The 23,534-nt window shown below is 37.6% G+C and overlaps 1 protein-coding gene and 2 pseudogenes across 1 annotated transcript in view; all 3 read right to left on the bottom strand.

Moving 5' to 3' along the window:
• Nucleotides 1-23,534, bottom strand: part of SMCHD1 (structural maintenance of chromosomes flexible hinge domain containing 1) — a 166,750-nt gene that overhangs the window by 60,896 nt on the left and 82,320 nt on the right. Inside the window, exons 20-24 of the mRNA XM_006891422.1 lie at nt 20,611-20,755; nt 7,206-7,302; nt 5,576-5,648; nt 2,690-2,829; nt 1,957-2,091 (exon numbers count right to left, since the gene is read on the bottom strand). Coding sequence (XP_006891484.1) covers nt 1,957-2,091; nt 2,690-2,829; nt 5,576-5,648; nt 7,206-7,302; nt 20,611-20,755 — 590 coding nt within the window. The remainder of the gene's footprint in view (nt 1-1,956; nt 2,092-2,689; nt 2,830-5,575; nt 5,649-7,205; nt 7,303-20,610; nt 20,756-23,534) is intronic.
• Nucleotides 8,608-8,904, bottom strand: LOC102856619 (annotated as a pseudogene).
• Nucleotides 19,525-20,076, bottom strand: LOC102857018 (annotated as a pseudogene).

Below are 23,534 nucleotides of genomic sequence, written 5' to 3'. Positions count from 1 at the left end.
ATAATTACACAGCCCTTGTTCTAGTCTTTCGGATTTGACTTGAATTTCTGGCAGTTCCTTGTTAAAGTTCTTTTCAGCAAACTTTTACTATGAAAATGTTGCATGCAATGTTTATGATACTTTCTGAGAGTGTTCCCATTATGGTGTATCACTTGTCTTTGGAATGGGAACCCATAGGATCTCTTCTAGTCATCTGACAGATGCTTGTCTTCCAAATTTCTAGATATAGATGAAGGAAAATTTGCAACACTGCCTTCCGTTTGTTAAAACATCTTACTTGGTAACAGTTTCCTCTTTCTCCATCACCTTCGGTAGAGCTTAGATTTATACATTCCTTTAATACCATGTATGTTGATCATAAGTTATCTCTTATGATCTTATTCTCTTTTCACAGAGTTCATCTGGATCTTGAGTATTTCACTTGGTAAGGTCTACATATAATCACCATTTACACTATGGAAACAAGGTATTTTTAGGGATTGGGTGGCTGGTCCTGGAAAATTCTATCATGCCATCTCCATTGGCATTTCTATAACCAGGACCCTATTTTCCAACTGCTCATCCTTCTTACATGTTAGCATTTCTATCACCAAGAGTCTATTTTCCAACTACACATCCTTCTTATACATTTCCAAATTTTGCATTCTGTTGTTGGTACCATCCACTTGGTTTTGACTCACAGCAACCCTACTGACAACAGAATCAAACACAGCCTAGTCAGTCTTGCACCATACACAACAGTTGCTTTGTTTGTTTGGCATTTTAATCACCAGTAATTACTAATGCATTTTGATTGTGTGATTTCTCAATTTCAAACTGAAGAATTTGGTAAAAAAAAATCTACAGATTTTCTGTTCACATTAGTGTTGGTGAATGAATCAGAATTAACAGTTTTAATTGGTCTTTTATAAACGTATGAATAGTATCCTTTCAAACTTTCACTGACAGCACTGTACTTCTGGATAGACCTTGAAATGTTCTTTATGACGATGAATGAATAAGGCAAAACGATTCCTCTTCAACTTTCATTCCTGGCACCGAAGACCAGGTAACTACATAATTCAGAATGGCAAATGCCATCCACTTCAGCTCCTTAACGCTTATATTATCTTCAAGTATTTCACTTCAATTTAGACAAGTTTCCATTTTCCTGTAATTCATGTTCTGCAGGTTAATGGGTTTTTATAACAGTTTCTTCTCATTTGGGGTTCTGCCACATAAGCAAATTAAAGTCTCAAAAGCTTTAATCCTTTTACATTGGAAAGGCTGTCACGAATATGAGGATTATATCTTCCCTTGAAGTGTTCTAGAGAGCTCTGGTGAGCTCCTGAATAAGGAGTTGCGCTGTCCACCTAAAGGCAGGCAGCTCAACAGCAGCTGCTCTGAGGGAAACAGTTTAGCAATCTCTGCCTGTGTGATTTACAGCCTCTGAAAACCCACTGGAAGGTCACCCAGGAGTTGGCTCCAACTTTTATCGAAACGCATTTGTTGATGTGTTGCTGAATAGTGTTCTAAGTGCTTCCCAGTGGGAGGAATTCCTCTTCTGACACTGTATGACACAATGCTATCTGTGATGTTTTCACCGGCCATTTGTTAAGTAAATCATCAGATCCTCTTCTCTATTATGTCTTAGATGGAAAGGTCAGCTAAAAGCTATAATGTTGCTGGCATAGGCTCCAGCATCATAGCAACACACAAGCCACTACCCTATGATAAACTGACAGAAGAAAGAAAAAATATCATAAAAGGAAAGTTATTAATGTCCGATACAAAAAGTTAAAATTATCCACTTCATGATTTTGTTGCTTTATTTACCTTGGGCGAAAAGAAAATGTCTCATACTTAAAAGTAAAAAATAAACCCCAAATCCACCAAAACAAATCCATGAAAAATTAAGCTGTTAGAGAACACGTCTATGAAAACGCTATGTGATTAAGAAGTAATGTAACAACTTACTGGTATTTCAATTCTTGCTTTAAGCGTCTGATCTTTTTTAATATTCTGAACTTGAATTGCAGGTCCAGTTAAAATACTTGTTCCAGAACTACTGCAATCCACAACATAGACTGGAAGGTTTGAAGCACCTAGAAACTATCAGAAGAATTCAAAATAGTGTAAGATCAATGTCAACCATAACTAATAACTAATTCAATTAAGTGCTGTTCAAAATTTCAAGTAATTATTACAGCTGTTATTTCTGGCTACAGACAAATTGTTATTAGAATCCCAAACTTCCAGTTAATTTCAGACTGAAAAGTATAATTTTCTACAAGGCTAAGTAAAACGTCAGTTTTGAAAGAAAATGCCATTTCCTTAACAACTATTCTTACCGTTTCACTTATCTATTTGGGTTTTCTCCTCTTTATGGCTTTCCATCCACTTCCATTTTGTCCCCATTTACATTTAGTTTTACACTACCATGTTGCTCCTAAGTGAAATACTTAAACTGAAATGGGGAAGAATGAAAGGAGGAAGTTTGGTTCATAAATTTCATTATCCAACTGGGTACAGCTGGCAACATTACTGGCTTATGGCTAGTGAAAATCATCATTAGTGAAATTTTCCCACAGAATAATCATTAAAGATTTGGAAACTATATAAGATTTCCCATATATCAGTTAACTGATACAGTCCTTGCTAATTCGATGGATCTCAAGATAATATCTACTTACTTTTACTATAAGCTTACCTTGCAATGAACTACCAGTTTTGGTTGTGCTGTTACATTGTCTGATTCATCCAAAATCTCCACCTGAAATGGGAAAGCTGTTCCATTTTCTATAACTAAAATTTCAGAGTCAGGTTTCACTTTCAATCGACGAGGGGGACCTACCAAGAAGAATTAAATAAAGATTTAGATTTCAAAGACTGAAGTAGTGAAATATCAAAAGAAGTAACTTTGGTTAGGCTATCATCTCCAACAATGTGACTGTCCTCTATTTTGGTGCCATCAAGTTGAGTATACAGGGACAAAAGATCTGAACCCCATCCTATCCTGTGCCATCTCCACACTGCCTGATGCACTGGAGGCCAAGGCGGGCAGTCACTGTGGAAATCCACCTAGTAGAGGGTATTCCTCTCCTTCAGTGACCCTTCACCTTTCTAAGCATCATGTCCTTCTCCAAGGAACATGCCCAAAGTATATGAGGCAAAGCCTCATAATCCTTTCCTCCAAAGAGCACGCCAGCTTCAGCCTCTCCAAGACATATTTGTTTGTCCTTTTCGCAGTCCATGAGATGTTCCTTGCTGTTCTCCAACACCAGAGCTCAAAGGTATCAATTCTATCCTCCTTATTCATTGTCCAGCTCCCAGACGCACAGCAAGTGGTCAGAAAGACTATGAACTGAATTAGATGCACCTCAGTCCTCAAACTGACATCATTACTCCTCAATAATTTGGAGAAGTCTCTATCTGCAGACTTTCCCAGTGCAATGCAATCCTTATTTCCTGACTGCTGGTACCAAGGGTGTTAACTGTGGATTCAAGTAAGATGAAGTTGTTGATAGCTTCAATCGCTTCTTCATCCACCATGTTGCCGCCTACTGGTCCTGTGATAAGAATCTCTGTTTTCTTGACACTGAGATGCAATCCCTATTGAAGGCTGCACTCCTTGATCTTCTGCAACAAGTGCTGCAAGCCCTCCTCACTTTCAGCAAGCAAGGTTGTGTGATCTGCCTAATGCAGGTTACTAATGAGTCTCCCTCTGATCCTAATGTCACACACCTCTTCATAGAGTCCAGTTTCTCAAATAATTTGCTCAGCATACTGAATGAATAGGTATGTAAAGAGAATGCAACCCTGACACAATCTCTTAATTTTAAATCAAGTAATGTTCCCCTGCTCTGTTTGCATAACAGCCTCCTGGTCCAGGTATAGGTTTCGCATGAGTACAATTAAGTGCTCTGTGCCTCCCATTCTTTTCAATGTCAGCCACAACTTGTTATGATTCAAACAGTCAAGTCTGTCATAAGGTATTAACTGTACGCTCTGCCAATGGTTAATGAGGCAGGATCCATCACCCTTTCTTAAGTTACTACCTTTTTTTCAGATCACTGGATTGATCTGTGCAAGGGAAGGCTTCTTGGGAGTGTAGCCTGTATCACTTTTTATCTTAAAAATGAGACAGGAGTAAGCAGAGAAAGACACACCTCTGTATCAGCAAAAGAAGATTGGAACATGGTGGCTTTGGTCCCTTTGGATCGTGGGTCTCTATACTGAGAACCTCCTAGACTTGTGAGGAAGACTAAACATAAATCACATGGTGATATCCAGAAAAGCTGAAGATATAAGGACCTTTCCTCAGAATTGACAGAAAGAGCATGCCTTACCTTAGTGCTAGCACCCTGAGAAGTTTGATAAAACCAATTTCTGATTATTAAAACCATCTACTGTGGTCCTTCTGTTACAACAGCACTAGTAACTTAAGACGGATGCTGAATTTTTTTTTTCACTTTTTTTATAGGTCAAATGATTCCTTAGACATATCATTACATAACTCTTAAAAGACCACATTTAAAAAGACTAGTAATGGCACATCCAAATCATTTATGGATTAGATTTCTCCCAGTTATGAGGTCATAAGAAAGTTAAGGACCAAATCTGCAATAAGATCAGTAAGAATGGAATTTATATGTCTGCAAAAATTGACCCGAGTTGTGCAAAAACAGTGGTAATTAAAAAATAAATTTATGCTAAATGCTAGTAACATAAGCAAACATAGTTTAGTTATTGGAAATAATTATTTTACTTTACAGTATGATCTGTTTCTATTATTTTCTCTATGTGTACACTGTACTAACTTTAATTAAGAACTATTCTCATATAACATTCACAAGAATCTTAGTAAACAAAGTACTACTACTGTTACTTCCTCCATATTATACATGAGAAAACTGGGATCTATAAAGAGTAAGCCTCTCATCTAGGTCATGTGGTTAACAGGTTTAACACCTGCCTAAACTGGTTTAAGTGTTTTACATGTTTAGACAGTACACACTCTGTATTGTACCATGTTAACAAACCTCCCACATTTCAGAATTACATCCTCAACTGAGTTACTGCTGAACTGTGCAAAGTTTAGAATTGTCTGTTTTAACTTATTTAATCCTCATAACAATTCCATAAAAGTAAATATTATCTCACTGATGAGAAAACAGGCCAAAACCAATTTTGGCTAGCTTCTAAGTGTTAAGCTTAAATTAAAATACCTTCATTTTAATATCACTTTGTCTGTGTTAAGTTGATAAATGATCTATAAATCATTATCAAAATAAACTAATTAAACTGACACTAGAATCTTTTCTACTTAAAATAGGAGAAAATTATATAAAGAAAAAAGGTAACGGACAAACCCAGTTATTGCATAAACCTAGTAAATAGTATTAACAATAGGTTTTCAACAAATTTTATTATTTATTTTTTAATTAATTGGTCATTTTGTTCTAAGCTGTTCAACATTTAAATGTATTGTCAAAACTTACACCCAAAAAAATCTCTTTAAAAGTGTCACTGAATTAAAACATGAGAATATTATTTAAAATGTAAATATTAAGATTAGTTCTTAAAATAGTATTACCAGGCAGTAGTCTCATTTTCAAAATCTGAGAGTCTTCTTTTAAACCAGGCAGACTGACCTTCAAATTAAAATTCTGTTGAAAACAAATTTTAAGACTTAAACCCCAAGCCTCAACATTTAAGTAGTTTGTCATCTCTATTCCAATTTATGTTATTATAGTAATCTACTCAGTAATTTTATATTCACCAAAAATTTATATTAAATTTAAATTAAAATTTATATTTACACATGCATCTAAGAACTGTGAGGTGAAAAGAACTATAGGGGAAAGATAGTCTTAAAATGCTTTCTCGTGAACAACAGTGTCCTTAAAAAAATATAACCTCTGAATCATCATCAGAAACAAATGGGTGTTAGACAATATATCTTTTAAAAAGTAGAATAAATAAGACAAAAGTCTGGAAATTTTGAAAAAAAACAAAAAACAAAAAACAAAACCTCTAGTGGAAAAACTAGGGAATTAAGTCTGTAGTTTAATATTACACCACTGTTAATTTCTTGGTTAAGTGTACAGGAGTTATGTAGAAGCAACTAGGTAGAGAGGATTTAGAAAGTGTCTGCAACTCCTTTGTAAATATACAATTATCTGAAACTAAAAAGTTTACAAAACTGTGTATGTTACTAATGCCAAATTAATTCTTTTTAAGTTCTTTTACTACTAAAAAAAATTTAATTCAGAAAGATGTATAGTACTCAAACTTTGATAGAATTATACAAAGTAGAGTATAATACTTAATGAAATCCACAAACTGTATTTTATCTACTGGTGGGGAAATGATTGAATTTAATGATATGAAGACTGTTTAAAAATAGCATCAATTGGGTTATTAATGGTCTGTGTTCTTGTTAGTAATACAAATCAATTAAAATCAGGTGCCCTTAAGTTGATCCTGACTGGTGTGGGTCAGACTATAACTCTGCTCCATACATTCTGGTTTTCAATGGTTGACTCTTCCTGAAAGTAGACTGCCCAATCGTTAAAGTCTCTGGGTTGATGAGAATTGGCAACTGTTGAGTTAGCAGCCAAATAAGTCTCATCTTTTGTACTCTCTAGTGTGACTCTATATACATCTACTAACTGGTGTTTTTTTACCTCTGGTTGTGAGGTAAAAAAATTTTCCCCTCTACTAGCTGTTTACATAACTGAAATATTAACTGTTGTACAATGAAAAATTATCTTATTGGAGTTTATGCCTTTAACTTTGCTAACCAACTCTCATCCTCAAACATTTCCCTTTGGACAAAAAAATGCCAAATCAATTATGTTTTAAAAAGTGAGCTAAAATTTCTCAAGTACCCATTTATTGAAAATATTCCTATTTATTTAAAGATGAAAAGGGGGGGAAACAGCACTAGATGACTACTGAGGAAATGGCTTCAAACATGAAAGGAATGGAATAAAAATGAAAACAAGTGAGAAATAACAAATTCATAAAATTTTACTAAACGGTAGTGAACTTTTTCCTGGTTTTCTTATAGGTTAAGTCAATTGACATGATTCTATTATTCCCCCAAAACTCAGCTTTACTGTCATCCTGTTGCAAAACGTGTCATCAAAGTATGAATTTCCAATCTAATTTTTTACCACGAGAAATACTTAACAATTACAACATTTATGTAAAATGCTTACCTTGCCTTGACAGGAATTTACTGGCCCCTTAGCTGTAACACCTCGAATAACACAATGTGGTCCTTTTGTTATGTCCTCATAATGTAAGGACAAGCCACTGGAGAGTAAAGGGGTGGAAAAGTTTTTTTAATTTTTCCTTCATTTTTTCATGATAGTGACATGTTTAATTCTTTTTTCTGATAAAATATTTTCAAATATACGAAGAAATAACTTGAGTAAAAGAAAATTTTCATGGCTTTCTTTTATAGAGATTCTAATAATTGCTTCAGTTGTTGTTACTGTTATGTACCATCGAGTTGCTTGCAACTCATGGCGACCCTATATACAAGAGCCCTAAACACTCCTCTATCCTGTGCCAACCTCGCCATCTCAAACACATTTCCACCACTCCACTCACAGAATCGATCCATCTTATCCAAGGGTCTTCCTCTCCTGTGCCGCGTCCCTCCACTCTCCCAAACAGGATGTCCCTCCTTGCAACATGCCCAAAGTATGTCAGAGGAAGCTTTAGAATCCTTGACTTGAAGGAGCCTTCTGGCTTCACCCTCTCCAGGACAAACTTATTTGTTCTCCTAGCAGTCCATGGTATATTCAACACTCTTCTCCAGCACTACAACTCAAAGGCATCAATTCTCTTTCTATCATCCCCTATTCATTGTCCAACTCTCTGATGCATAGCATGTAAATGCAAAGACTATAGCCTGGATTAGGCGCACCTTAGTCTCCAGCCTGACGTCGTTGCACTTTAGTATTTACAGCTGACTTTCCCAATGCAATTAATCTCCTGATTTCCTGGCTGCTGTTACCAAGAGTGTTGACTGTGGAATCAAGTTAAATAATACCAATAGGCTATAAACACAGCAGATGATACCGCAAGTACAACGTTCAATTTAAGACTCTGTATGTGTGTGTATAAATTTAGCAAATACATAAGGTAGAACGTTGTTGTTGATTGCCTTAGAGTCGAGTACAACTCATAGTGACCCTATGAACAAAAGGCCTGAAGTCCCGAAGTCCCTCTACAACTATCGACATTTATCAAGGTTTATAGAGTTTCCGGAGGTATGTTATTTAGGAAGTGGATAGATAGGAAATAATACATAGTTTATGTACACAGGCCCAATCTGCTATAACATATTAAAAAAACCTTTTGCAAAAAAAAAAAAAACACACAAAACCTTTTGCCCAAAAAGGTCACATCTGTTTGTTTTTTTTTTAATTCATGAGATATTTATTAAAATAACACATTTAGGGGAAAAAAATCAATACAATGTATACATCATTACTGAAAACAGTATACCATCATACAAAAAAAGGATTTTTTTTAGGAAACTGATTTCTAATTTATGGCAAGTTTCACTTTCAGAAATAAAACCACAGAACAACACAATCTAATGCAATCTTAAAGGCTGGCATGCTGAGCAAGGAATGTTTTTATTCTTTGTAGGAGTTCCTTCTTTACACTGTCAGGTACCAGGGCTCTGCCTTTTGGAGTGATTTCAGCCACCAAGTTATCAACAGTAATGTATTCTAGTCCTTTTTCTTTAATTATCTCTTTACAGTGTACTTTCAACTGGTCCTTCCAGCCACATTCAATTAGTTTGGCTCTCAGCAGTTCTCTGAGTCGTTCTCTTTCTCCAGTTTCTATCAACTTTTGGTTAACTGCTGCTCTCATCTGCGCATCTTTGTTCATCTTGCTAACCACACTCTTCGGCTGCCAAGACTTAGACCCTCAGTAGCTCAGGCACCGAAGCAAACTAGAACACGCATTTCCCACATCTGTTGCTTTTTAAAAATATTTTTATGGTATCTTCTGTGAAAGTTCACAAAGCAGGCTAGGTTCCTGCTCAATAATTTCTACACAAGCTGGTCAGTGACACTGGCTACATTTTTCACAGTATGTGGTCATTTTCATTAGTTTCATTCTAGTTGTTCCAATTCTATTAAACTAGTTTGTCTACTCCCTTATATTCTCATCTTTGTTTCATCTTAGTTTTTAACTAGTCTTATATAGGTGATTTTTTTTTTAAGCAAACAGTAATCAGGGTGGGCTGAAGTGTAATTTTATAGTAACAGTCTTGAACAGTATTCTTGAATAGCTCTAAAGCATGGCTCAGTTAAGTCTGTTAGTATTTTATACAGTTTGTTTCTATCTTATCAGTGAAAGTTCAATATATCTGTTGTTCTGTCTGCCTGCATGGGCATCAAGGTTTTGTTGCCCTTTTTTCTTTTTCTTTAAATAAATGGTGAAACTAGACCTACTGAACCTCAGAGTCCTGGGTGGTGCCTGCCGGGCTCCTGCTGGTTTTTCATTTCTGTGTTAGGCTATGTTTTGGTCTTTGCTCTCATACAGGTGACTGTCCAAAGGAACACATTGCTCACAAAGGATCGTTTCTTTAGGTCATCTATGACATGGCTGAACGAGGGCCTTTGGGGAGGGTTCCATTTGTGGTTCCAAGTGTTTCCAAGTAAGTCTAGGAGGTTCTTCCTGCCTTTCATTGGTCTGGCTTTTTATATTTTGATGTGATAGGAGTGGTAGTTTAAAAAGCATTATTGATTTTTCACATTCAATATGTTAAATTTTATTCTACATTTTTCTCCCACTCTAGCTGGGATTTTCTATTGCATCATTATCAGAACCACTAGTAATGGTAGTTTTATCGGTCTCAGGCTACAGGAGGCAAGGGTTCATAGGGATCAGAGTAGTTTAGTTCAGTTGCTGGTTCCTTTAGTCTCTTTTTTAAGAAGATCAAGAATTGTATCTGGTGGTTCCTGGAGTCCTTTAAGACCACAGGTGCTAGTCATCAAACTAGGATGTAGAGCATTGCCTCTATGAACTGGTAGGCCAACTGACTCAGGTCCCAAGAGACCAGGTCCTGAATTTTTAACCGAAGAGTCAATCTAGTATGTGGCTGGATATGTCGAAGAAGTTTTCATAACTGTGACCCTTATGCAGATATTATTCAAACATGCAGATACATGGACCTTTTACATACACCTTTACATGTACAAGTATGTAGGAACTTAAGACTTCCTATCCATAAATAAAATCAAAAGACATGTTGCACTAGGAAAATCTACTGTCAAGGACTCTCTCCTAAGGGCTAAAGCAATAACATCCATTTAAAGACTAAGTTATGCTTGATACAGGTCAAGGTCTTTTAAAACTGCTGAAAGCTGGGCAATAAACAAGGATGAAAGTAGAAGAATCAAAGCCACTGAGTTGTGATGTTAGAGAAGAGTACTGAATATCACATGACTGCCAAAAGAACAAATAAGTCTGTCCTAGAGAAGTGCAGCTAAAGTGTTCCTTAGAGGGTAAGATGGTGAGACTTTGTCTCACACAATTTGGATGTACTGTCAGCAAGTGTCAGTCACTGGAAAAAGACCACGCTGGGAAGGAGAAGGCCATAAAGATTTACAGTCTCAAAAACTTGCTCAAAGGTCACTAGGAAATACAACTGACTCAACAACAGTGAGTTTAGTTTTTTCCTTTCATGAGAATGAACCAGGAGTGGAGTACAGAATGTCTTGAGCTGTGACCATCCAATATTTAGCAGGCAGAGATAGAGCAAGTGAATGCAAGCGTCCAAGAATACTTTAACAATAAAGACAGTTATACACGACCTTTCAGTAAATAAGAAAGAAAACCAAACTCTTTAAAACTTAAATTGGATTGCTGTGAGGTGTGCTCAGAATCACAGGTTTTTCTGTTTTCTTCCTCACATGATGGGATGAAACAATGTATTTTTTTTCTCAGGCAGTTCAGACCCAGAAAGCCAACACTGAGCTAAGGCAGGCATCACAAGACCAAGTGGCAGAGGCACACCCAGGAGTATCATCTTAACAACCTTTAGAAGAGCTTTCAGTTGCCATGCAAGTGACCTCCAAGTGACCCCAAGAGCTAACTTGAAAGGGCATGTCCTGTGATGACTAAATACCTGAACAGACAGATGCCATCCCCAAAGAGGTAAATCTACAGGGTGTGGTTTGGAATGATTAAACCTGGAAAAATACCATCTTGGAGGAGAACTTTTTGTGTCTATTTGTGTAATTTAACCTTTTTGAAGATAATTCTTTCTCTTTTAAAAGTGCTAAATGAACATGAGCTCTCTCATGCCCTTAATCTAGCCAACAAAAATCCCCCAGCTCCATCCCTTGCAGAGAGAGATTTGGGAAGCTCATACCTCCTTTCTCCTATATACTGGTATATAGAATACAACTTCTGTTTTCTACACCAAGCCCTGTTCTTCCAGGAATACTATGAATAACACGTATTGAACATAGATATATATATGATTCATAATAATGCTTTCAGGACGGGGATTGCTGGATCATAATTATGGGATATTGTGATGTGCTGCATACACACAAGTACTGTTTTGCTGCATCAGTATTATGCAATGCTAAGTGTAACAGCACAATTACACAGTATGTAAGGTTAGTGATTAGTCTGCCAATGTGGCAGAGGGCCATCTTTGTCCATCTTTAGCACTCTAGGAAATTAGTGAGAAAGTTCCCACGGGGCAACAAATACGGCAAAGAAACCAAAGAGTTCTTAAGTGGTGAGGATGTTATAACAGAATCAAGTAAAAAACTTAAGAAGTAAAGGCTACTTTCTACAATAAAATTAAGGCACTTTATGAACTTTTGATACATGAAACAAGTTGGGAAAATCTTGAAGACTATGCTGAGTGAATATAGTAGTCTCAAAAAAGTTACATACTGTGTAACTCTATAAGGTATTTGGTGTTGAAAATAGATCTGCCAGTCTGGAAACAACAGTTGAAGAACCAAAGACTAAGGAAACAAATTCTCCTGATTCTGATGTTATAATACTTAGAATTAAATGAGAAAATGTCAATGGTCCCCAAATATTAACTACAAGAAAAATTTAAAAGGTTTAAAGTACAGGACACATTGATGGGAGCTGGCGTTTTCTAGCAACATCATGGACTATGCAAAAGCAGTCTGAATCCTCTGTGAGGCACCAGAAGGATAAAAGATGAAGATGACAAATCTAGAGCTCTGAGTTTTAAAGACATGATACACAAGCAGTTAAAACACAGACTGAAGGAAGAAACTGAATGAAAACATTAAAGAGAATGGTGAATTGCGCATGGACCTAATTTCAATACAGGCATTTTAAACTTTTCGAAGCAGGTATCTACATGGTACAGGAACCCAGTATTGCAACAAAGCCCACATTGAGGCTGGCTGACAAAAAAAGTGTGACCTCTTTATCCCCCATACTCTCCTGGGAATCCAGACATGAGGTAAGATTCTGGTGCTACCACAGATCTCACTACAGCTTTGCCTAAGGTCATGTTTGCTCCATTATGTAGCTGACACCATGAATGAGCCACCTCCCATTCAGAGCAACGTGCTCTCTTTTCTTGTGCTGGCAGAGTGGGCCAGGCCTGGCTGACGATCTAGCAAAAGCACCATCTCTGACTGGTATACCCATCCCTGACCATCTCTTGGGGTACAGAGCCGGTCCCTGACTGGGTCCTGCTGTGGATTTGGTACATGGCATCCTCATAATTAAAGCTGCACACCCACTTGCAGTTAGTGGAGTATACCGTTCTTGGCCATTTCTGGGATGATAGTGACTATCTCTAGCAGGTTTAGCACCAAGTACATTCCGTATCCACATGGAGAGGTGCATACATTTCTCTTACTAGGATTGGAGGAGTGGGCAGTCAGTGATGCCCACCCGAAACCTCCTTCCTGGTGTAGCAGAGGTTGTCCATAATCAGATGGCCTTCTGGCATTGGCATCAGGCACAGTTCACTCCTGCATCTGGAGACACATGTCCCTTCTCTTTTCTCATGCTGGCACAGGAAGCTATGCCTGACTGGGTGCTCTTGCTCTGCCTGCATTCAACCCTAGGACCAGGCAGACTGTTCTAGTCATCTCTGAGCTCAGAAGAACCAGACGAGCATAAACTCCACCTCAGATCAGATGTCTTTCCTAAAACTGCCTGCCTCAGTGGCAACAAGGGCACCAACCGGTTCTCCCTCCCCTAAGGTTCCTCCTTTTTTAAGCCTCTCTTTTTTTTATTCCAACCTTTTTCTTTGCTTTTATTTTTTTCATTTTGTATGAGTTCCCCCCCCCCTTTTTATTTGTACTCTACTCCAGTTTTTGTTTTTCTTTTACTATCCATCTTTGGTTTTATGTTTTTGCAAGTAATCTTTTTTATGTTCTACTTGGCAATAGACTACAACAATGTCCAAATTACCCAGCAACACACAATGCTTTTGCAGCTTTATCTATCAGCCACGAGTCAATATTGGCACCTGATAAAGAAACCAACTACAACCAATGCCAGTCCAGCCAGCCTTCAACTGTACTCTACAAAAAGGGCACAGACACATACCTGCACACACACCCTTCCATTCTCAATCACTAGAAGGCAAGAGGTGAACATCTAAAAATGGTAAACTGCAACATAAACTTGTGCTGCTCAATCAGATAAATTAAAACAAAATCAGGGCCAACAGGTAACTTTAAATATATCTATATATCGACTGAAGGTCAATATCAAGAAAACAAGGATTCTCACCAGCAGGCCAAGTGGCAGCATCATGATAGATGGGAGAAGAGACTGAGACTATTAACAGCTTCAGTTTGCTTGGCTCCACAATCAACACTTTCGGTACCAACAGCCAGGAGATCAAAATAAAATTGTATTGGGAAAGTGTGCTGTCAGGGATTTCTCCAGAGTACTGAAGAGCAACAGTGTCAGTTTGAAGTCTAATGTGTGTCTGATCCAGGCCATAGTCTTTGCAATTACTCGCTATACATCAGGGAGCTCGACAACGACAAAGGATGATAGAAGAATAACTGATGCCTTTGAGTTGTGAGCTGGAGAAGAGAACTGGACATACCATGGACTGCCAAGGGAACCAAAAGGTCTGTCCTGGGGAGGGTGAAACCAGGCTGCTCCTTGGAGAAAAGAATTTTAAAGTTGTTGTCTAATATACTCTGGGCATGTTGTCAGGAGTGACCAGTCATCCTTAGAGAGGCATATCATGCTTGGAAGAGTGGAGGTACAGTGCAAAAGAGGAAGACCCTAAATGAGATAGTCTCAGTGACTGAAGTAATAGGGGATAGGTGTGTCAGAGACAATGAAATTGGCTCAAGATAGATTAGGGTCCAGAGAGCTGTTGTATATATGGTCACTATGAGTCGTAGGCGACTGGATGGCACCTAAAAATAACAAAAATATTACACACACACAAAATGGCACACATTACTAAACTACAAGAAGAAAAAACTGTCAAGAGAAAGAAATGCTACCAGATTTACTGAAAGAAATGAAAAATACCCCCAGTCAACTGATCTTTGCTATAGAGATTAAGTAAGTAGGAAAATGACCGTCTCTTTAACAAATGGTGTTGGCAAAATTGGAAAACCATCTGCAAATGATTTTATGCAAGAACCATACTTCACACCAAGCACAAAAACCAATTCAAGACGGATCAGGGCCCTAGGAGTAAAATCAAACATTATACACTGCATTAGAGAAAAGCTAAGACATTTTAGAAGCCCTAATCAGCAGCAGTCTTCCAAGCATAACAAAAAAAATCTACGACCAGGAGAGAATAAAGTAGATGAATAAGAACTTCTAAGAATTACATCCCTAAGAATGAAATCCCTATGCACATCAAGAAACTTGTACGATAGGGTAAAAAGGAAACCCACAGACAGGGAAAAAATATTAGCAATGACCTCTCTGATAAAGGATTTCTAACTAAAATTTATAGATTACTCCAGCACCTTAAGAAGAAAAAGGTGAACAACACAATCACAAAATGGGCACAAGACATGAACAGACACTTGACCAAACAAGAAACTCAGATGGCAAACAAATACATGAAAAATGTTCTAAATCCCTAGCTATCAGAGAGATGCAAATTACTCCAACAATTACAAAGTTCAACAAGGCACAAATGGCAACTGTTGGCAAGATGTGGAGAGACTGGAACTCTTATTCACTGCTGTTAGGAACGTAAAATGGTTCAAGTCACTACGGAAGGTGGTCTGGCACTTTCTGAAAAATTTGGAAATAGAAATACCATTTGACCCAGGAATTCCACTACTGGGAATATACCATAAAGAAACCAGAGCCATGATTCAAACAGATGTTGTTGTCATCATCAAGTGATGTCAAGTTGAGTGCGATCCATTGTGACCCTATGAACAACAGCTGTGAATCCTATTCTATCTTGTATCATCCTCACACTTCTGACGTTCATGGTGGCAGTCATCATGTCAATCCATTTGGTTAAGGGTCTTCCTCTCCTTTATTGGTTCTCTGTCTTTCCAACTATCATGCCTCTCTCCAAGGATCAGCCCCTCCTTATAACATGCTCCAAGTATGTAAGGCAAAGCTTTATCTTCTCTTCACATCTAAAGAGTATTCTGGCTGCACTTTCTCCCAGACATATTTGTTTGTACTTCCGAGAGCAAGGGATGTTCAATACTGTTTGCCAACACCACATCTGAATTCAAAGAAGTAACTAGAAATACCATGGGCTAAATCAAATGTACCTTAGTCCTCAAGCTGGCATCATTACTCCTCAATAATCTGGAAAGTGCCCTAAGAGATACTTTCCTAGTGTAATACGTCTCATTTCCTGACTGCTGGTACCAAGGGTGTTCATTGTGGATCCAAGTAAGATGAAGTTATTAGTTCAGTGATAACAATTTTTGTTTTCTTCATGTTGAGACACAACCCATATTGAAAGTTGCATTCTTTGATCTTCTGTAACAAGTGCTTCAAGTCCTCCTCACTTGCAAGGTTATGTCATATGCATAATGCAAGTGACTGATGAGTCTTACCCCAATCTTGATGCCACATTCTTCTTCTCAGAGTCCAGCTTCTCGAATGATCTGTTCCATATACAGATTGAGGTGGTATGGATAGAGAATACAATCCTGATGCTTTCCCTTCTTCATTTGGAAAATGAATATCAAATATAAAAAAATAATATATTGGAATTACAGAAGAGCCAGATCAATGGAACAAAGAATTAGTGAGATGGAAAGCAAATCTCTCTCAACACTAAACTATTTAAGAAATAATCAGGAGTAAGAAAAAAATTATTAAAGCTTAAGAACTGTGTGGGACAACATAAAAAATAGTAAGTTAAACTGTGACTGGAATCCCAGAACTAAGAGAGACAGCAGGTGCGAGAGGAAGATAGAAAACATTGGTGAAAATTTGCTAGAAGAATACAATCAAACCATTATAAAAGACAGGAAAATGTGCATCTAAGAATCTCAACAAACCCAAAACAGGACAGACTACAAAAGAAAATCTCCAAGATATAATTATATTTTCAAATTTAAAGATAAAGAATACTGAAAGAAGTTCAAAGAAAACAAAGAGTTACCTGCAAAGGAGAACCAGTAAGACAAACCTCCAGTTTCTTACCAGAAATAGGCAGGCAAGAAAGCCATGAATAACATTTTCAGGAAAACTGTCCCACAAATATGATGGTGAAAGGAGATTTCCAGAGAAACAGAAATGAATAGGTTACAAGAACCAGACCAAGTTTATAAAACTAAAGTGAGTTCTTTGGACAAAAAATCAACAATGGCAGACACCAACACAAACTCAACACACATGACAGCATCATTCAGAAAGCAACCCCAAAAAGCACACAAAGTAAAACAAGCACACATGATTAATAACTGGGAACCAGAGATATCAGTCAACAGAAGAGGGCAACCACAAAGAAAAAAGAAGTATAGTTATACCTCTTCCAAATGGAGAGGAAGCTCATTCCAACACAGAAAGCAATGTTTGGGACTTGGAAATAAAACAGTAATTTACAGGGAAACATCAAGCTAGAATTTGTAAATCCTAAACAGCGGCTACCGAAAGGAATTAGCAGACACAGAAAATTTCATGAAACAACTTATGAGCAAGAGCCGATGGTGATAAAGGAAGATGTTCAAATTGTATTGAAAGAACTGGTAAAAATTAAGGCCCCAGGAATTGATGGTATACTAATTGAAATATTTCAGCTAACAGATGTTGCCCTAGAAGTGCTCACCAAGTTTTGCCAAGAAATCGGAGGGACAATCACTTGGCCAACTAACTGGATGAGATCTTTATTTGTTCCCATTTCAAAGAAAGGTGATCCAACAGAGTGTGGAAATTATCCAATAGTTCATTAGTATCATATGCAAGCAAGATTCTGGGAAAGATTATCCAAAAACAACTGGTACAGCACAGCAACAGAGAACCGCCAGAAGTCCAGGCTGGGTTTAGAAAGGGTCGCGATATTAGGGATATTGTAGTTTATGTCAGACAGATCTTGGCTGAAAGCAAGGAGTACCAGAGTAATGTCTATCTGTGTTTCATTGATTATGCAAAGGAGTTTGACTGTACGGATCACAACAAACTGTGGCTAACTCTGAGAAGAATGGGAATCCCAAAACATTTGATTGAGCTTATGTGAAACCTATACTTGGACCAAAAGGCAGTCATCAGAATGAAGAAACAGCATGGCTCAAAATTGGGAAGGGTGTATGCCAGGGAGGTGTCCTATTTCCATACCTTTTCAATCTATATACAGAAAAGATTATCAGGGAGGCTGGGCTGTATGAGAAGAAATGTGGCATTAGGACTGGATTCATCAACAGGAATTGGATTCATCATCAGGAAGATTCATCAACAATCTGAGTATGCAGATGACACAGCCTTGATTGCTCAAACTGAGGAGGACCTGAAGTACTTGCTGTAGAAGATCAAGGACTGCAGCCTTCAATATGGAATTGAGGTTCAATATCAAAAAAACAAAGATTCTCACTATTGGACCAACTGGCAGCATCATGATAGATGGGGAAGAGATTGAGACTGTTAACAGCTTTAGTTTGCTTGGCTCCACAATTAACACTCCTGGCACCAGCAGCCAGGAAATTAGATGTATTGTGTCTGCTGTTAGAGACCTATCCAAAGTACTGAAGAGCAATGATGTCACTCTGGAGACTAAGATGCACCTGATACAGGCCATGGTCTTTGCAATCACTTGATATGTGTCAGAGTTGGACAATGAGCAGGGATGATAGTATGAGAATTAATGCCTTTGAACTGTAGTATTGGAGAAGAGTATTGAATACACCATGGACTGCTAAGAAAATGAACAGGTTCTTCCAAGAGAGGGTTAAACCAGGCTTCTCCTTGGAGGCAAGGATTCTGAAGCTTCGTCTGACATATTTTGGACATGTTACAAGGAGGGACCAGTCCTTGGGAGGGTGGAAGGACAGCACAGGAGAGGAAGACCCTCTGAGACACACTGATTCATCGAGTGGGGTAATGGTGATAAGCGTGTCAGAGGCAGTGAGATTGGTACAGGATAGAGCCAGGTTTAGGGCTGTCGTACACAGGGTCGCTAGGATTTGCAGGCAACTTGATGACACATAACAGCAACAAATAGCAACTAGCCATGATGGAACTTATAAGAAAAGCCATAAACAAAGTGGACAAAGTTCAGCAATGTGTAGGCAACAGAAAAAAAGAGCAGCAAAATGGCAGCAATAAAAACCACCACTGTAATTATTGTTAGGTATGGTTTTATTACCTCAAGTTAACGAAATATATTACAAAAGCAATAATGGCTTTTAGCAACTTGGGATAAAAATATTAGTACAAAAATACTAATTTCTACAATTTTTAAAAACTATGTAGGAACTTAATGACTGTGTAAATTTAAATGCAAAACTATAAGCCACAATACTCTGTGAATTTCCATAAGGAAATTCCAAAAATTCTATGTCCTTATATACCTCTGTATCTCCAGCAAAGAAGTGTATCAAATACAGAGCATTTTCAAACGACTGGTAAAAATTTTAAAATCTCACCAAAATGGAAAAATACACATCAAAAGACAGCACACATAAAAAGGTGGTACGAAAGTAAAATTGGGTAGTGAAAAAAGCAAAGCAAAAAAATTAGCACTTCTACATAGTTTAGAAAGGAAAGATAAACAAAAAAATAGATGATGATTATTTAGTTGTATTGGTATTTCTCCCGAGACACTTCAAAAGGAAGTAAATAATGAACAGGCTCAGTGACACACTGCTAAGAACTCTTTCTTACTATGTTATTGATGTTGTAGAACACTGAGTTGGAATTGACCCTCCAGTGGGTATTCAGAAGCAGTTAATCACATGGGAGGCAATCGTTCAACTTTCTCCCACAGAGCAGCTGGTGGATTCAAACTACTGCATGCCTTCAGGACTGCAGTGCAGCTTCTTATCACTTTTTTTCTTAAGTTATTTTTATTTTATTTGATGACGTTATTTATTCTCGAGCCATAAGTTTTTATTTCTTCAGTTTCTTCTGGGAGATCTTTTTCTTCTTGGCAACCTCCTCTTCTGGTTTAGGAATAATCTGTTCCTTTTCAGTAAGGATCCTCTCAATATGACAGGGGGAGCTCATGTAGGGGTTAATCTGACCATGAGCTCTGTACGTGCAGGGGCGCATCTTGGGAGCTCTGTTCACCTGGATATGCTCAATGACCAGAGAATCAATATCTAAACCCTTAAGTTCAGTATTAGTTTTGGCATTTTTAAGCATATGCAGCAAAAACTCAGCACTTTTTTTGGACCACCAAAACCCTGTGTCCAATCCCACCCACTGTTTGGCTTGGGCACACCTACCAACTCCACCACTGTAACATAGGAAGGCTTTTGCAAAAAGTGACATCTTTCAGATACTTGGTGGCTTTCTGGATATGCATACCCTGATGGCCTGGGCAGTTTCCTGAGTGTTCTTAAAATGCAACCAGAGATTTGAGCCTCTTGATTTGCATGATTTTGTGGGATTTTCCGGATCAAGCGAGTAGCTAACCATTTTGGGAGATTACCTCAGGCTGCTCACAGGAAAAAGTCTTATCACTTTCTTAATATAGCCAGTAACAACATTACAAAGCACTATTAAGTAAGACAATTCCAAGGAAGGAATGAAATTTTCATATAAAATACAGAACTTCTTAAGGATTTTTAAAAGAATGCAAAATTAACTGCATCTGCAGGTTAAAAACCTAGTAGTGGTTATTAGTATCATAAGATTACTTCGGAAAAATAACAATTAAACGAAACAATAAATAGTATTACCAACAGGTGCAACTGCCAAAAGACAACAGTCTTAGTCTCACTTAAACAACTTCAGCAATATATTAAACCAAAATAATGAAAATTTTATCCTGTTGTCACACAGGATAGCTAGGGGTTTAGGGAAGTGACAGATACAATGAAAATTCATCATGCACTTTAAATAATAACACTAAAGTTCTCTAATAAGCACATGTGACTAAATAAACCTTAATTTAAAAGGATTATCTTAGCAAATAGGGAAAGATACACACAATTTGATCCTTCAAATTACCTTGCTTCAAGAACTGGCTGGATATCAGTTACTAGTTGACTGGAATGACCAAATTCATCCTGAAACTCCAGAGGGATATTGAATGGGACTCCAACACGAAAATGAGGATCCAAAAGACCAAAGGAAAATTTCTCTGGCTTACCCTCTTCAATAAAAACACAAGAGAAAATAAGCACAAATAAAGAGGTCAGAAAAAGAGTCATTTATATATATGGGAAATTAGATGATAAAAACGGCATTTAAATCTGTGTCAAATTATATCAATTACCTTGAAAATTCATTTGAATAGTGAAATTAAATTTGTTATCTCATGCCATAGTAAAATTTTACAGCTAGTAAACTAAGAAATAAAAGAATATAATAACACAATATATAATCTCTTAACAAAAAAATGCTAAAGAAAAACAGTGTCAAAATTATAAATATGAAAACAAATTTTAAAGTTTCTTGTAACAAAATACAATAGGGTCCACATGGAAAAATATCAGCAACAAGTGCAATAAATAATTAAATCCAGAATATATAAACCAGACGTTCTCAACAAGGATGGTCTCTAGTCTAACAGTACCAGCTATCTCCTGGGGACTTATAAATGTAAATTAAGGTACCTCAAAACTACAGAATCAGTAATTCCAGTATGTGAGGTATATTTTAATAAGTGACCTTCAAGGTTATTTGGATATACTTCAAATTTGAGAACCACAGCTTTAAATTATTAAATGAGTACATTTTGTCAGATAATATAAATACTCAATAAATGTTAGCAGTAGTACACAGCCTGGACCTTAGGGAAGCTTTTTCACTACCAACCAGATTGCCCATTTCTCTCTCAAGGAGCTTTGAACCAGTAAAGGTTACTTCGATTAGTGGTACAATTTTGCATGGAATACACCACCAGAGTTTCCAACTTTCAACTAAGCCACATTAAGGAGTCTTGACAGTGTAATAGGATAAGTGTCAAGATGCTAACCAAAAGGTCAGCATATTCTATCTACCAGATGCTATAAAGGACAGAAGGTGAGACAGTAGGTTTCTGTAAAGCCTTATAGCCCCATTAGGACAGTTTTACTGGATAAGCAGTTGCACTGACAACCTAAGACAGGCAGTTCAAATCCACTAGCTGCTCCAAGGGAGGGAGATGAGCAATCCCTTCCTATGTGATTCACAGCCTCTGAAAACCATCTGGAGGGTCAGCTATAAGTCGGTTCTGATTTGATGGCAGTGAGGCTTATTTTGGAGACTGTCCTACGGGGTCACTATGAGTCAAGGTCACTCAATGGCACCAAGCTGGCTTTAAAATTAAATAACTAATTAAGATGGTCAGGGATGAGCTACAAGGGAAGCTAGAACACTCACACACTTAATGAAGGTGCTTTAGAACATTCTTTTTGGAAGGTAACATGACAGTAAACACACATATATCCCCTCAGCAAGTCTACTTACTGACATTAAACTGACTACGTCATCAAGGCTCTTTCATTATAGCCTAGGTGGTGGTTAAAAACTGTTTTTCTGATTGTTAGGCTGTGTACCTCTTCTAGCCTTTACTAGATGTTTTTAAATCATTAGAGGAAACCAGCTTATTTAATAGTGTGGTTTGTAATAACAAAGCCCCACATACAGCCAGAAAGATACATTTATAAATAGGAAATCAGTTAAAGTATGGTACTTCCATAGTATGAAGTGTGTGTTCCATAGCTACTAAAAAAATATGAGGGAGGTTTCTATGAATAAGGAATAATCTCTATGGTAGTAAAATGAACCCCCTACACACACCTTACTGAAGACAAGGGTAACACAAGCATTCAGATCTGATCTGTCTAAAAGTCTTATTTATAATGTTACTGTTAGGTGCCAGAAGTAGAGTACAACTCTTAGCAACCCTATGAAGAACAACAGCTCTGAACCCTATTCCATCCTAACAATCTCTGACACATTTGAGCTCATTACTGCAGTCACTGTGTCAATCCACCCGACTGAGGGTCTTCCTCTTTCAGTGACCTCTCCAAGGATGAAGTCCCTCTCCAAGTGAACAGTCTTTCCTAGGCATATGCACAAAATAAGTCACAAATGCTGCTACCTGGGATTTGGACTCAGAGCTAAACTGTGAGATATATTTGACAGGTCGCTATACTGGGTGAATGATCTGCATATTGCTAGTTACTTGAAAGCTTTACGTTCATCACTTTTTTTAGGTATCTACATTTTTGTTTATCATTATTTAAAAGTATAGCATCTGTCTGTTAGTTTGCTGTATTGAGGTAACTTGTGAGTTGGTTGCTGTGATTGTGAAAGGTGTGCCATCAGTGTGCCAAATGCCAGAAGGATCACCCACGGTGAACAGGTTTTAGGAGAGCGTTCTGAGTAAGGCAGATTAGAAAGGAGGACTGGCCATCTCCTTAAATAGCAAGCCTCTGAAAACCCTCTCCACAACGGATACCTTTAATAGAGCACAACAAAGATTCTTATAAAAAGATGACTAATCACAGACTAAGAAAAAAGCGAACAGTAAAGAATCTGAAAACTGGAAACAAGTTTAACTGATGTAGCAGAAAGAATCAAGAATATCAAATCCTTAAATTAACAATAACACAAACACTATGCAATGAAGTCAGTGCTCCCTTTTACTGACCAGGCAGAAACTGGTGTGCCTACTCCAGAATCACAGTCCTGATGAGGGCATGTTTGCTGTTGTTGTTGTTGTTATGTGCTGTCAAGTCGCACACGACTCACAGCGACCCTATGTATAACAGCCCTAAACTCTGCTCTGTCCTGTGACAATCACACCGTCTCAGACACACCCATCCCAATTACCCCAATCACTGAATCAATCCACCTCAGAGAGGGTCTTCCCCTCCTGCGCTGTCCCTCCACCCTCCCAAGCATGATGTCCCTCTCCAAGGACCTGTCTCTCCTTGCAACAT

This window comes from Elephantulus edwardii, unplaced genomic scaffold (assembly GCF_000299155.1).
Source record: "Elephantulus edwardii isolate Elephantulus edwardi_28Jun2011 unplaced genomic scaffold, EleEdw1.0 scaffold00097, whole genome shotgun sequence".
Taxonomy (NCBI): domain Eukaryota; kingdom Metazoa; phylum Chordata; class Mammalia; order Macroscelidea; family Macroscelididae; genus Elephantulus; species Elephantulus edwardii.
Note: the sequence above shows the minus strand (reverse complement) of the source record. Positions and strands in the feature narration are given on the sequence as shown.